Source organism: Micropterus salmoides, unplaced genomic scaffold, assembly GCF_014851395.1.
Source record: "Micropterus salmoides isolate LMB-PRFRI ecotype aquatic unplaced genomic scaffold, ASM1485139v1 Ms_hic_scaffold_18, whole genome shotgun sequence".
NCBI lineage: Eukaryota > Metazoa > Chordata > Actinopteri > Centrarchiformes > Centrarchidae > Micropterus > Micropterus salmoides.
In genome coordinates this window covers 13,667,923-13,683,483 of record NW_024040928.1, presented here as the reverse complement: position 1 = coordinate 13,683,483, position 15,561 = coordinate 13,667,923, and the positions used below count along the sequence as shown (strand labels likewise).

At 40.5% G+C, this 15,561-nt stretch overlaps 3 protein-coding genes and 3 non-coding genes across 13 annotated transcripts in view; 5 read left to right on the top strand and 1 right to left on the bottom strand.

Annotated features, from left to right (window-relative positions):
• The first annotated feature begins 158 nt into the window (after positions 1-158).
• zgc:153284 (uncharacterized protein LOC751696 homolog) lies at positions 159-3,546 on the top strand. The gene is made up of 3 exons (XM_038726915.1): positions 159-465; positions 675-842; positions 3,200-3,546. The coding sequence occupies exons 1-3, from the start codon at positions 421-423 to the stop codon at positions 3,260-3,262; spliced, it is 276 nt and encodes a 91-aa protein (XP_038582843.1). The 5' UTR covers positions 159-420; the 3' UTR covers positions 3,263-3,546.
• A 1,047-nt stretch (positions 3,547-4,593) lies between these two features.
• On the top strand, positions 4,594-9,585 carry rps12 (ribosomal protein S12). The gene is made up of 6 exons (XM_038726912.1): positions 4,594-4,687; positions 4,812-4,858; positions 5,755-5,871; positions 6,081-6,183; positions 6,502-6,603; positions 9,498-9,585. The coding sequence occupies exons 1-6, from the start codon at positions 4,649-4,651 to the stop codon at positions 9,558-9,560; spliced, it is 471 nt and encodes a 156-aa protein (XP_038582840.1). The 5' UTR covers positions 4,594-4,648; the 3' UTR covers positions 9,561-9,585.
• LOC119909612 lies at positions 5,584-5,658 on the top strand. Its single transcript, XR_005445499.1, has one exon. It is a non-coding gene; the product is annotated as a small nucleolar RNA SNORD101 (small nucleolar RNA).
• Positions 5,925-6,009, top strand: LOC119909615. The gene has a single exon (XR_005445502.1). It is a non-coding gene; the product is annotated as a small nucleolar RNA SNORD100 (small nucleolar RNA).
• On the top strand, positions 6,280-6,362 carry LOC119909616. The gene has a single exon (XR_005445503.1). It is a non-coding gene; the product is annotated as a small nucleolar RNA SNORD100 (small nucleolar RNA).
• Positions 9,586-10,598: 1,013 nt separating the features above from the next.
• Positions 10,599-15,561, bottom strand: part of eya4 (EYA transcriptional coactivator and phosphatase 4) — a 42,840-nt gene continuing 37,877 nt past the window's right edge. For 4 of the 8 annotated variants that reach the window (XM_038726905.1, XM_038726907.1, XM_038726910.1 and 1 more), the window contains 4 exons: positions 15,400-15,514; positions 15,058-15,179; positions 13,011-13,111; positions 10,599-11,426 (listed from right to left, as the gene is read on the bottom strand). In XM_038726905.1, coding sequence (XP_038582833.1) covers positions 11,346-11,426; positions 13,011-13,111; positions 15,058-15,179; positions 15,400-15,514 — 419 coding nt within the window. In that variant the 3' untranslated portion in view covers positions 10,599-11,345. Of the gene's footprint in view, positions 11,427-12,828; positions 12,930-13,010; positions 13,112-15,057; positions 15,180-15,399; positions 15,515-15,561 lie in introns of all 8 variants that reach the window. The other 4 variants (XM_038726906.1, XM_038726911.1, XM_038726908.1 and 1 more) reach the window with 2 other exon arrangements.

Sequence of the window (15,561 nt, the reverse complement as noted above, 5' to 3'; positions counted from 1 at the left end):
AAATTGAATTCAGCCATCATTTATTTTATCATTTACAACTGGGCTTTTCCTGTCAAAATGTCTTCCATGTATAAGGTCTATGTAGTGAAGTAAAACATATAATATTTCCCTATGAAATGTAGTGGAGTATAAAGTAGCATAAACTAGACTCCAGTAAAGTACCTCTGAACTGCTTATGTGCAGTACAGACTAAGTTGTGAGTGTGGTTCAGTGCTTTTACTTTTGACGCAGGCAGGCTTCAACTGGAACAGAGAAGTGGGTGTGCCCGAGCAGGAAGGTAAGCTTTGCCGTGTCCAAACCTGCTTACCTTGTCTGTCAGCAAACAAGCAACACATACCTGCATTTAGGATACTGCAACATTCTCTGTCCCTGCAGCTCTCGCAATCTCTACACTAAGGTGTTCTTGTTAAAATAGCAGATATGCCGGTCAAAGTGTTTTTTTCCAGCGTGTGCGGTACCGTAGAGGTACAGTATGAAGTCTTACTTGCTTCATTCTTTTACTTGTTGGCATTATATATTATTATGGTTTCTGAAAACAAACTCTAGCTGCTCATTCTGGACAGTGAAGTAGATTGTATTGCAAAAGAGAACTTGATATAACCAAAAAGGTCAAATGGCTACACATGAATGTAATATTCTTGCAAAGTTAACTGATGAAATATTGTCCTCTCCAGATGAGGAAAAATCAGGACAAAATCTTCTCTATCTTGACCTCCAAGAAGATCCCCTTCGAAGTGGTGGACATTTCTCAGAATTCTGAAGACAAGGATTTAATGAGGAAGAGGGCAGGGAACCCGAAAGCACTGCCCCCTCAAATATGCAATGGGGACGTCTACTGTGGGGTAAGTCTCCCACAATAACTTACAAAAGTAATAATCAGGTGTACTAAACATATAACACCTTCTCAAAACTAACAGATTTATGACTGAATGTTAATCATTTACTCGGTTGGAGTAATTGTACCAGGAAGTCTAGGGTGTAGACACAGGGATTAAATACATATTTACATTATATTACATCAACCACAGGCACACACACACACACACACACACACACACACACACACAGGTATGCTGGAACACACCTTAATCACTCCTCAAACATACATACCCAATAGGGGTTTTACAATGACCTTTGCATTCCATTCAGTTTTGGCTGTGACAGAAAAGTTGCTCTGGCTTTAGGGGTCCTCCTCTGATCCTTAACGCAAAAGTACAAATGCAAATTGTCATAGAGTTTGTTTTGTGCCCTCAAACATGATCATTTTTGCCACGCTGGTTTGTCCACCAGTTTAGTCCAGGCTGAAACTTGTCATGGCCCACAAAGGATCCTGGAGCCCCTAGTGCCACCAGCAGGTTGACATTTCTTGTTCAGTCTGAAATGCATTAACAGCTATTGGATGCATAGGCCCTATATTTCATGTGTACCAACTATCATGTTTCCCACATGTTGAATTGTAATAACTCTTCATTCAGCGGTCAATACTATATTATCACCAAATAAGTGCAGTACTGATGGCCAAATGCTGCATGGGCATGCTTGTCAGATTGTCGTTTCGGGAAGTTACAGAAACAGCTGGATAAAGCCAACTCCACTTACAAGACACCACAACACAGTATAACTGATAGACGAGACAGAGGTGGGGTCTCATTTATGTGCATTGGATATGCACAAAAGATGGCGTATGCCACTTTCTAAGTACACTTTGGGATTTATAAAAAAAAAAAACTTGATGGGAGAATGTGTGGTCCTCCACGCAAACGCTGACCCATGCGTATGCGCATAAACTGGAGAAATGAGAAACTGCGACTCAGATAGCAGAAGGATGAAACAGTTGGAAATGGATACTGTTGTAATAATTTAATTTGTAATAATTTAATATTATATAAGTTAATTTGAAACAGATGAAAGCTGTTCTTAAATGAATAAACACATATCTGTTTGATTGACATTCCCTGAAGTGCGCAATAAAAAACACAATTTAAGATCGTTTTTGAAAACAAGGTATGGAATAAATGTGGAGACCGGGTATGGTTATAACATGGGGAGAGTTGTAATGACACCAAATACACCAATTAGAGATAAGACAGGAGTTATGTGATTGTTACAGTATTTTCCTACTTCATCCCTGATCAGGCATGGTGATTGTCAAGGCTGAAAACAGGCCCATTCAGAATATATAGAGAAAAAAATTATTTTGAGGTGAGAAAGTTAATTTTTTGACGAAGATTATATTTTGTTTAATATCTTACTGTTGGAGATAAAATTGTATGACTTATATCGGATAAAAATGTAGTTTCTAAGGCAACATGTGATGCATTTTTACCCTGATAATTTCCATCCACTATGCTAATACAGCTAGCTTCAATGGCTGACCAGGGTGGGGTGGGGTAACACTTCTTTAAAAAGTGTTATAACAATCCACTACACATACATCTAAGAACTTTCTTGATTTTAATATTTTTACAGAGTGCCCTATGTACTCCATAGTTACCAGCACTCATAAGTCAGCTCTGTGACCAGTACCTCACATTCACATGTAGTTCACATGCTGGTGTATGTATCGGCACCCGATCTTTTCCTTACTCAGTCTCCACTGGTGGAGAAGGCAGAAAATAGTACTGGCAGATTGGGAGAAATGCTGGTGCACAAGAAAATGTTCCTAGAAACCAAAGAGTAAAATGTACAAGTGCTTGTGCCACGTACCAGCCCACTTCAATTTTTGATTTATATAGGGAAATCAGCATTGAACTTTCTGTGTTTTATAAATGAGGTGGAGAAGGAATGGTGTGACTGGAGCAAACAGGAATGCACCCAACGTGGGTCGACCCACAACCCTGAGATTAAGAGTCTCATGCTCTACTGACTGAGCTGGCCAGGCCAGACACCATTATTAACCTGATGGCCATTGTCACTTTGTTGGAGAACCATGTGTTGGCCTTAGTGTTTAATTTTCACTCAATTTACATGTGGATTCTTACACAGGAAGTTCACCAGCTTCCATAATAGAAATTATGCCCCAACCTTAGGCTAAGGTGCACAAGCTGTACAACACGCAGTCTCAATAAAACTAATAAATACTGCTTATATTAGGATGTGTAAAAAAGATATGTATAATAACTCTTCTCCCTCTTTTTCTGTGTCTCTGCCTTCACTCATCACTCACCCCCAAATCCCTGACACTTTTTCTTTCTTTCAGGACATCGTTGCATTTAATAATGCTATCGAGATGGAAAACTTAGAGGGGTTTCTCAAACTCTAAAAGTGTTGAAGACCAGCGATGGGACAACTCAACCACCATTTTCGCTGCACTATCTATCTATATAAATATATATAGTTAAGCAAACAAACAAAAATAAATCTAGAAAAAAACATTAATTCTGTTTCCATTCATTTCATGTTGTTATGACGGACCTTTTATTCATTTTGATAAATAATGCTCAGTGCTCAAGAAAATGTACATTTAAGTGGAACTGCCTTTCTAGCCTTTTTGGAGTTGCACATCTGAACAGTTTGTATGATTAAAATAAAAAATGCTAAAATTCACTTAATGAGATGAGTTTTTTCATTTCTTATTTTTGTGAAAGACATGTATATTCATTTAATTATCTGCTAAGTTCTATGTATGGGCAGCTGTGGTGGTAGAGCGGGTTGGCTGTTAATCGGAAGGGCGGCGGTTCAACGCCTGGCTCCACCTGGTTGCATGTCGAAGTGTCCTTGGGCAAGATACTGAACTCTAAATGTCCCCTGGCGGCTGTTCCGCCAGTGTATGAATGTGTGTGAATGTTAGTTTCTGTTTGAGCACTTAGGCTCAGTGTATGAATGTGTATGACGTGTGTGAACGCAGATGTAGTGTAAAAGCGCTGTGAAGGGCCTAAAACCTTTCATTTGGTTGTACAATGATAAATAAACCTTGATACTTTGATACAAAGTGTAATCTATCTGCACATTTTCCAGTGAGGTAAAGGGAAGTTAAACTGTTACTGTATAATATCACCTTATGAAGACACAATAATGTAAATTATAAAATTTTGTTTGTAAGAAACAATGTATATAGTGGCGAGTCAAAGTTTCCAGTTCAATAGCCTATAACATCCATAAACCTGTTACCCCAGAGCAGTATTGGGGGCTTTCACAACACCTACCCCTGTGGTGCCACAATATTACGAAAATAAGATTTTACATAAATGGCACAGAGTGTGTAGACGCTGACGTAACCTTGAGTCAGTTTACATTGATGAAAAAATTAATACAGATAGGTCTATTCAGGGACTTTGGAATATTGGAAAGTCGTGATTTTTGCACATTTAACCTACATTTTCCTCTGTTTTTGTGAAAAGAATCAAGAAGAATTATATTTTCCACATAATGTATGTGGCTTTTATTTATTCAAATTATTTCATGTTTTATTAATTTGGGCAATATTGAACAATTTGGGTTTTCACCAGGTTTTCACATAGGCTAGTACCTCTGTACAAATACAAAGACGTATTTGTTGACTATGTTTGGTAACAAAATTAATAAAGGTCACAAGTCAGCAAGTATTTATTCACAATGAACTCTGCTGAAACTACATCAGGCAACTCATTGGACGCCACATCCATGGAGCAGATGGGGCCTGGTGGTATTAAAGCAATGTCGCAGGCTTATGACGTCCTCTTTACCAGCTGCCCGAGAGGAGGTTTTGGTGCGTTTCCTCAACCGCCGGCACAATCTACAAGATTAATCAAACATCTGAAGCTATAAATACATTACATTGAGCTGTTAATGGTGGATAATGACTCTCCTTTCATATATGTTCTTTATTGCAGGACTTTAAGTCAAACATCCATCTTAAATCAACAATGGCCGAGGAAGGGTGAGCATGACGTTCAGACATGTCGCTAGCCCAAACGGTGATAACCGGCGTATCTTATGAGCAAAACGGCGCTGACAGGAACAGAGTCTTTGTGAAAAGTAGTGGTGTAATGTAGACAGTTATTTTGGGGAACACAATTACTTGTGCAGTGATACGGTGTAACGGTAGTCTTGGTTTTTACATGAGCTAACTGGCTAGTTTAGCCGAGCTGCAGGCTAACTAGTCGGAGTTATGGTCACTTGATATGTAAGTTAGTAACGTTAAGCTATTGAGTGTAGGGATGGTTGATACTTTTAAGATGGTTTTAGGGTTCATGAGCTTACTCTGCTTCTTGCTAAACAAAGTCAAATCTACTCGGTGCCGTTTCGCTGGGAAGTCAGTGGCTGCAGACATTAAATGTGTCGATCTTTACTGGTTCTCACTCTGAACAACCGGAATTTTCAAGTACCAGAGCAGAAAGAGCTCAAAACACTGCAATCTGCTAACACATGCAAATATTAAAACGGTCAAAGGTAAATGTCTTAACAACTTGTGCATCAGATTTAGAAAAAACGCACAAACTCATTAACTGTGTGTGTATATAAATAATGTAAATGTGAACCAGACTTTACCAACAAATCCCCCTCTTTGTCTGGGGCAATGCCGGATATGTCAAGGCTCAGCTGCACTGAGGCAAACAACTTAAATTTTAAATGTGCCGTTCCTCTTCAAGTGAGCTTTCTGGTACATGAATGATGACTTTATTCTTTTGTCGGATACCCCTTCACTCAACAATGAGTGAGATCCTTATTCTGACATGTTGGAAGCTCGACTGGAATCCACTAACAGTGAACTTGTGAAAAATTAAACTTGAAAAAATAGTAAGCATGTGTTTCTCGTTGACCCATTTCTGATAGCGTTGCCGCTGGAGGTGTCATGGATGTCAACACCGCTCTCCCTGAAGTGCTCAAGACCTCCCTGATCCACGATGGCCTTGCCCGTGGTATCCGTGAGGCCACCAAGGCCCTGGACAAGTATGTTGAGAAATTATTTTACTTCATCAGTATTATGGTTTGTCCGTAGCGGGTATATCGCTGATGATCTCTTGGCTCCCTCTACTGAACTTCTATGTGGAAGCCTGCCATTGTTACCCAATTTTTGTCTGAGATGTGCCTTCAAATTTTTAAATGTGTAAGTGACGTTTAACTCCTTTACTGCGAGTAAAATCAGTGTTATTTTGCAGGCGTCAGGCTCATCTCTGCGCTCTGGCTGCCAACTGCGATGAGCCCATGTACGTCAAGCTGGTGGAGGCCCTCTGTGCTGAGCATCAGATCAACCTGATAAAGGTAATGAGCCTGCTCAAGACCAGACTGATGTGACTTCTGGTACTATCTTGTGTACTGACAGTGAAGGTAAAGGTAGCATGTTGTGTCGCACTCTGCTGTATCACTGATGATAATTTGGCTCCCTCTACTGAATACTGTGAGGAGATTGCCTCTGTTACCCAATTTATGTCTGAGACTCAGCCAAGAGTACCCCACACTGCTGCCGTTTTATCTTACTGCACAAGTATTTGCTATTGTGCCTACACTTAAGTGCACATTAGTGACCCTGTATATCAGGAGTAACTTGGCACTAAGAGACGCTGTTTAACTTATTATAAGGTTGATGACAACAAGAAGCTCGGCGAGTGGGTTGGTCTGTGCAAAATCGACCGTGAGGGCAAACCCCGCAAGGTGGTGGGCTGCAGCTGCGTTGTCGTCAAGGTAAGTGATGCTGTTTTTGCAGGGTTTTCGGTTTGCCTTTCTGGCTTAAATTCAGTAAATGACCTACAATAAAATCAGAACAGATGTCAAATTGCAGCTATTAAAAATCAAATCAGGTTTGAGAGTTGGTGCTAGATCTGCCAGTCAAGTGCAGCTGCTGTGCTTCGTGCCATGTAGCTGTTGTTGATGACGCCTGGCAAGATGACTGCCAGGGTACGAGCCCCGTCATCTACCTGTGGTGTCTGGGGTCCCTAAAAATGGCTACAAATAGTTAATACAGGACAGCAGCACAGTGATTGACAGGTCAACACAACAATATACATCTCTGCTGTGCGGCCAGTCTTTGTTCAGTATACATAATGGCATGCTATTTTGTGATATTTAACTTTAAAGCAGCATACATTTACATTAGCTGCAAAATAAGGGAACCAGCAGGTACTGAAAGTGTGTTTATACTGGCACACAGTATGCGTCAAGTTATATGGAAACTTATTTGGAGCATCCTGAGTTTACATAATGTTTAACATGTTGCTCAGCTTAGACAGTGGTTTATTAGGCTGATACAGACTTGAGCGATAAATAAGGCTGAAAGATTTTTCTGCCAGATATTTCTTTTATGAAGTTTTGCTTAAGTTCAAAATTCACTGAGTTTATTTTTGAAAGAAACCATGTCAAGCAGCACAGAGCAGATGAACCATGCAGGAAGTCAGTCATGGAGAATCTGGTCGAGTTTTCAAAATAAAACACCCGTTGCAGACCACTGTACATCAACAATAAACAGTTTAACAGACAAAACAATTTAACTACGTAGCCTACTTAACCATAGAAGCACAAATCAAGGACAACTGAACAAATAAGCAAAATTTGAACAAATCAGCAAAATCAGACCAGCAAAACGCTCTTATTCTGAGTTGTTCTGAGTAGTAGGATATGTAGCCCGCACAGAGTGGAATGGAACGGGCTCAGATCTCTTATCTGAATTTGAAGCACACAAAATGACAAATTAAAATGTCAAACACTAGGCTGCTGGAACACTTAAGTTTGAGTTGACGCCGTACAAAACAGTGGCACAGTTTAAGTGACTGTTTAAAACGGGTCAGATGTATTTAACCTACATTTTTATCGTCTTCACGATTAGCTAATCACGTACTTTCAAATCGCAATTTCGACTTAAACGATTAATTGTTCAGGCCTAGCAATAATCAAAATTATGCCTATAATCATTTAAGATTTGGTTAAAACGAGATACGTTGTGTGAATTAGGGCTGTAGCTATCAATTATTTTAGTAATGGAGTATTCTACAGTTTATTTCAAGTAATGAGATAGAAATTGTAAAACTTTGTCAGCAGTTTGTATCAGATGTTACTGCTGATTCTATTCATGTAGTTTTATGTCCCAGTAAAAGTGCAGTTCTGGCTCCCTCCCCATTCATTCAGATAGGGGCCTGGTCTTGTTGGTTCGAAATAGCTGCCTGGGGTGTTGCTGGAGCGGCAGGACTGACCTTAAGGACTCTGCCCTTCATCTGCATGCCATACAGGCTAGAATTGCGAAACATTATTGGATAATTCTTATAGTTGACATTTCTCTGGGCCAATCAGAATCTTAAAGCACACAGCATCAACTGAGCTCGCCATTGGATGAGACACCTGGCTACACGCGAGTCTGATGGAAACTTATAACGTGAAGGAATCTTATGTGAAATTCGAGGCAAGTCAAGCTTTTTTGAGCAACAGCTATTTGTTTGCTTGATTCAATTAACGTTAGCTACCGCTTTTTTGTGATCTAATTTACAATAATATTGTCGTCATACCCATTACGTTATTACATTAAGCTATGCTAAAAGTGGTACCGCCAGACCCAGAGATCGGCTGAATGGTTTCCAAAACGGTAAAAAAACAATTGTTTTACTCGGGTAGGTGGAAAATGAGCTTAATTCCCCAAATGGTGGAATATCCCTGTAACGTTAGCTAGGCTTATCTTTAGCCGGGTGCTCTGCCCTGAGTTCTGAGACATAATGTTACGGCTACTACTCGAATTCTGAGCTACCCTGAATATTAGGTTGTCGTGCGCGCTCACGCGTTAGGCAGTCAATCATGATGTGGGTAAGTTAAATGTGAGTGTTTACACAACAGCTGGTGCGAGAGTAACGCCGGGAATCCACTGACTCCGTCAACGGCACGTTACGGCTGCGTCACGGTTTTGATGCGTCAAGTACACTGGAAGCATGTCGGAAGCGTTTCAGCAGCAGAGCGTGCAGCCTGCCCCACGTTATTGATTTATTAATTTGTAATTTTCGTGCTTCTACTACCTTCTTCACAGTTGTGACCCCGTTTCTTCCGTCAACTTCAGGCTGCATTTCTCAGAGCATTTCGGAATCAGAGCGTTTTGCCTGCCTGACTTTATGTTTAGATTTTGTTGATTTGGTAACCAGTGTTTGCATTTTGTGCTTCTATGATTAAGTAGGCTACGCAGTTAAATGATTTCCTTTTGTCCGTTTTAACAGTGTTAAGATCGGGAGGCACCACAGGGTGTTTTTATTTTGAAAATTGACCGGATCCTGTGTCTGACTTCCTGCCTGGTTCGATCTGCTCTGTGCTGCTTGACGCGGCTAGCGGCGAAAATAGACTTGCTACCTATTCTCTGTGGAGCGGAGAGCCGCTTCTGAGGTGCACTGTGACCGCAGCTGGTGGACTCACGATAAACAATCTGACGAGCGTGTTTTTAAAAAAAAGAATTGCGCTGGGACCCCCCCGGATGTACGGATGTCTTGTTACTTTTGATTGACATACACTGACAGATATGATTTGCTGGTCAGTAATATCAGCTGGGCTGTAATGTGGAGCTTACTGATGTCGCTGACTTGCCTAGTCTCAAACTGTGTTTCTCTCTACAGGACTACGGCAAGGAGTCTCAAGCCAAGGATGTAATTGAGGAATACTTCAAAGCCAAGAAATGAGATGTGAATAAAAAGTGGAAATGAAGCATTTGTCTGACGTGTTAACTGACAACTAGCGAGTCAACTACGGTCAAATTGGCAGAGAAAAAAATTATGGTCTGCTTGCGTATACAACTACTTAGAGTAAAGGCTTCAGCCTAGCATATGCAATCTCATAATCAACCCTGCAACCTGAATGGGGCGGGACTTTTGAAATGTATGTTACGCATTAATGTTTTGATTGACGAGTTGGCACTAGGCATTAAATACAATGAGTAACCACAATGTAGAGCATTTTTCTTACACAAGGATTTAATGAAAACGACCCACAAATCTTACTTGAATTAATATAGGCCTACTAGTGGGAAGCTATACGGTAAATGAAATTATAGTAACATTTAATGTATTGTACTAATATAACAGTATATTAAATTAACATACTTTTCATTTAATGTTAGTGTACACTAATACTCATTTATACTAGTTACTCAGGTGGTGGGTGGTGCATCTGCAGTGGACAGATTGTAGAATTAGCCAGAGCCAGGATGCCAATATGTTGATTCTAGTTGCCTCCTGAAAACACTTTCACATCAATTATTGTAGTGTTTAGTAATCTTGTTTACGTAAAGGGTGGGGCTGGTGTCACGTATCCATTCCTGGTTCAAAAACTAGAAGTCTGCAAGAAGTTTTCTGATGAGGGATTAGTGTTTAAAAAGCAGTTTAAAAAATTCAAATGTTTTAAATTTAAAACTTTTGCCTGGGCCTTAAAACATTGTGTCCAGAGTAGTACCAGGGACTTCACTTCCATAACCTCCACTGGTTTCACTTAATTGTACACAAATGGCACACAGGCACTATAAATATGAAATGCATTGTTAATCAAATGTCTGTGTGCTCGATGTTTTCATTTAAGAGCACATGCTCCTGGGGGGGTTTAGTTCTATAAAATTTGTTAACATTGGCTGACTTGTTGGGGGGGAGGGATACTACTCAGTAATATGCAGCACTGCATTAATTTGTTTGGTTATAAATTTCATTAAGGAAGACAAGATGCATAGGTCATTTGTATAGGGTTTCTCCTTTTTATATCTACATACAGACATTTCTGAATAAAGAAGACATTCAAACACATTAAGGCACAACACATCATGACGCACATCCTCAACCCCCTCCCCCCCCCAAAAGAATTACAAAAATCCAGAGGGAAAAAAAGACCCCAAAAGTTTTTTCCTTTCTTGACAAAAACATCCACCACTGCCCTCAAGTTTATTGTAAATAATTTACACAAGTGTCTGCCGCAGACTGCATTGTTGTGATCATTACACCACCAGGAAGAAAAAGCAGCTGTTATCCCCGCACACATAATGCTGCCTGTACAGAGAAGCCCTAACTGTTTGAAGATTGTCCGTCCCAGGTGACCCACAACAGGCCTGATGCTAGCCCTGGTGCTCCAGAACAAACCAAACATCAACAAGTTGCCCAAAGAAACATGAGGTCTTCAGTCTGCTACAGCTGCAAGGACAGTAGACAGGGTTTCACAGGTCCGTTTCCAGTCATTGCAGCCACGGGGGCTGCGCTGGGTTGAGTGATCGCATAACTCCACTGTTGTCTTTACCCTTTTTTTCCACCTCTCCTCTGCTTCTTAAGACCGTTTAGAGTTTGTAAATCCAGACGTTCAAAAAATCAAGACGAAAAGAAAAACACAAAAACAGTTGCAGTGTATTGTTTGTTCTTAAATAGTTATACAAAAGAAGAGGGCTGACCATGTCCATGGTAACATTGCATCAGTCTATATTGCTGTAATAGTTACAGGTACTCAAACTCCAGTGCTTGGTGTAGTGCCAGCAGGTCAGAGTGACTGGATATCCTCCAGAAAGGCATGTTGTGCTGTGGAGTGAACACACAGCATTAAAACCCACAGTACTGTTTTCATAGCTGCACACCACCACCTAATGTCATGCAAGCTACACTACAGTAGCTTGTAGCTGCTTGCTTTGCAAAAGCACTGCAAACAAAATCCATGCAATCCTAAGGCTCAAAGGAAGAGTGGAGCATTATGGGAATTATGCTTATCTGCTTTCTGCTGTGTATGTAATGTATATTGATATAACTTGCACATTTGCCTGTTCAATAAGGCTACAGCCATTAACCTTAAGCTTAGCATAAATACTGGAGATGTGAAAACAGGTAGCCTGGCTCTCTGTGAGATTTAGAGGTGCCTTTAGATGGGTTTTTATTATTTTACAAAGTAACCCGTCCTATCTTATTTGTTTAATCCCTTTGAAAAAAAAGTGTCATTTGTGAGGGACAACAAGACTATGCTAAGCGAACTGGCTCAGGTTTTCACTATGAGGCTGCCAGGCAACCAGAGCAACTTCATTCACACATAGCCCCCTACAAAAACATCCAAATGTTGTTTTCACACTTTGGTTTCTGTTTTAGTTTAACAAACAAGATATAACGTGTTAATTAGTGAGTTCTAAAGACACTGGTACGCTGGTTTTGTTACCCTTGGATGGAGCCAGGCTAGCTGTTTCCCTCAGCTTCCCATCTTTATGCTAAGCTAACTGGCTGCTGTAGCCTTATTCGGACAGGTAACAGTGGTATAAATCTTCTGATCTAACTCTCGGCAAGAAAGCAAATATGCATATCTCCCATTGTGTCAAACGATTCCTTCAACAATCACAGCACCCACCATTATATATGAAACCCAAAGCTGGAGAAGAGATATTCACACGTATTTACATTTCCTAGTGCTATCCATTGGAGTATATCACCACTTGCCATCTTTTTTGTTGTGATATAACTCTACTTTTCTCACACAAACTACACCATTGATGAAAAAATAAGACTGCACACACCGCTGTATAAAACCCAGCATTAACAACAAACTGAGATTGTTCAAAGCTTAATTGCTGTGGACATTTGGGCAGCCATTCATTTTCATGTCAAATTTTACCCAAATTAGGTTGAGTTGAGAAGTATATTATCTGAATAAATTAATTTTGTTTTAATAATTTAGCTGCAGGTGGCTCACAAATTTGGTATATTTGACTTTTAAAAAGTAGGTGCAAAATGTACATTAGCCAAGCTTCAATCTCAAATCTTCTTGCGATCAAAAATCTCCTGTCACTCTATAAAAAAAGAAAAACAAAAGCAACAGCAAGTAGAATAGAAAACAGTAAAGGACCAACACAAAACCTCTACAGCAAAGAAAGGCAGGCCTCGTCCAATCAGAGCTCACACTGAGGAGTAGGCGGGGGTCGCGGTGAGGTTGCGGGTCCATTACCTTTTTGGCCGCCTGCTCCTCTTCCACACCGTCCCCAATTACAACATACACTACTTTCCTGCCAAACCTTTGCATTATGCGCTCAAAGCAACTCTCTTTTCCTGCAAAATAAACAAATAAACAAAGGGAGGAAGGAGGGTTACAAGGTCAGAGGGGTCAAAGTTCAGAAGTTGTTTGTTTACCTGGCTGGCTGCATGCTCTTCATCCTTCCCATCGCCAATCACAACATATGTAATGTTAGTGCCAAAGCGGGAGACTATACGCTCAAAACAGCTCTCTTTGCCTGGAGACAAACAAATGGCTTTCACAGTGTTTTCCTTTATTGTTTAGATGGAAATAAAACACATGAGGAGGCAGAGCTGTGTGCATCAAGGGTGAAGTGAACGAGAGGACACACACACACACACACACCCATAACAGATAGCTCACTCTGACTGATCCTGACTCCCACCCACATGGTGCATCCCAGGAGGTAATTTCACTTCAGATAAATATAATCAACACGGTTGCCAAAACAACTCGAAAAGCAGATTTTTTCTTGTGAGCGATGTCAGAAGCCACACCCCGTATTAACCTTTGGCCTTTTTCCCGGCACAACATACATAATGCTAATTGAATGTAGAGTAACTCCATGTGCAAAGTCATGTATCCAGGGGTCCATGGGAGATGGCATCTGACCTGAAACCTCAGGCGGTTTCATGGTTACCGCATTGCTACGTCCATTTGAATCAAGGCACCGTGGGGTTGAACTGGGTGTAACATTGAGCACACACACACACACACACACACACACTTGGCTTTGAGTTCTTTCCTAAATGTTTTGGCTCTCCACCCCTCCCTAATCCAAGTTGTTTTGTTTTCTTTTGTACAGACTTATGTACGGTTGAATATAATTTAGTGTTGGCCGCAGCTGCGGTACATTGGCGTAACCAGCTGAGGTTCAGGGTAATGGAGTCCGTTCAGCACACGGGCGTCCGGCCTGGAAGATCCCACGAGTGTCAGAGTTGTTCAAGGAAAGAACCGGATCATGTGAGGTGAGGACGGATAAAATGTTGCTCAGGTCAGTGAGAGCTGGAGAATAAGTCTGGGATTAAACATGGCATGTTAAAGACCCAAAACGCCCCCACACAGGTGCTTTCAATTAATCTGGCTAATTACACTGATGCTCAGGTACAAACTGGGTGGAGCTATGATTGAATCACATGACGTCACCAAACTTTGTGACAGAATTTCGTTTAGATCTAAACAGGCGGCAACACCTGTGCGGGTGGGCCAGTGGTCTGGAGGTCCTTTCTTTACATAGAATCTACACCCTCGCTGTAAAAATATCTTTTAACAGAGCTCAGTGTTGTAGAGCATCCCTATGAGTAAAAGTGTTATTAGTGAAATGACTGGTCATCTTGTTGAATTAAAATAAAGAAGTAGTGTAATAAAAAGACGCTCGATGTAGGAAAATCATTTCAGTCAGGAGATGTATGTGGTCTGATGCAGTAGCATACATACAGCTACATTACTCCCAGTTTTTAATTACAAGTTAATGTCATTTTAGGTTGAAATATCACAATTACTATAACTTATTAAATTTAAAATACAAAAAATATTCATTTGACCTGGGTTTGTAATATTCACTGCACATAGGTTATAACTGTCCGATGTTACAAGTAATCCCTGTATTATGTATGTGTATTATGTACAAGCTGTGTAGTTATTTTATTTATTAATTTAATTTCAAAATCTTCACTGGATATTCTCCTGCTGCTTCATAGTTTTTGATGTACTTTTTGCTCAAGGTGCGTGTATGTGTTTGTTTTTGGACAAATCTAAACCAGCATGATCTGTTTTCCTTTAAAAGAGATTTAATGTGGATTGGGTTCACTCACTTTTTCTTATTCCCCCCCCCCCCATCCCCATCTCACACACACACATGCTCACAGTATGTGTAAAATAAAACGTAACTGAAACATTCCCAACCAAATGTTCCATGAACCTGAGCCCAACTAAAGCAATACGTTTTATATAACAGGATATCAATAACATATGGAGTAGATGAAAAAACATCCAAATAATGGATAACCAACAAAGTACATGTGAACCTTTGAACTGTTAAAATAGTCAAATATATATAGTCAATTGCTATTTAATTACTTCCACTCCACATTCTATTACTTCCATCAATATGAAATTATTGTTTAGAAAGTGTGTGTGCGTGCATGAGTGTTTGCCGCTTACCTATTTTTGTTGCACTGTAAATGTTCTCAATAGGGAAAACAGATCCCAGACTATATAAGAGAACTTTAGCCAGCGCTGGTATGAGCTGCGTTGTGGTCACCATCACATTTACACAGTTACTCCTGTGGGACACAAACAGAGGGTGGGTCATATTATGTAGAGGCGGGTGAAAGGACAGATGAATGGATCGATAGAGGAGTGAACAGATCATGAATGAATGTCCTTTATGGTGAATATGAGTTGGTTCCCACGCTCTAAATCTTGACCTTGTTCATTAACGGAGGGGAGGAGTAGGAGTACAAACACAGTCGCTGTGAGAGAAAGAATAAGCTAAAGTGGCACCTGGAGCTGATGATGGAGAGGGACTTGAGTGCGTGGGTGAGCCAGGAGTCGGTCAGAGCCTCCACCTCTGCTCTGAGCTGCAGCCAGGCATCTCTTTTAGCAGGACCCAGCAGACCTGAAACGTAGCAGCAGCAGAAGACTTCAGTAAATCCTCACACATGC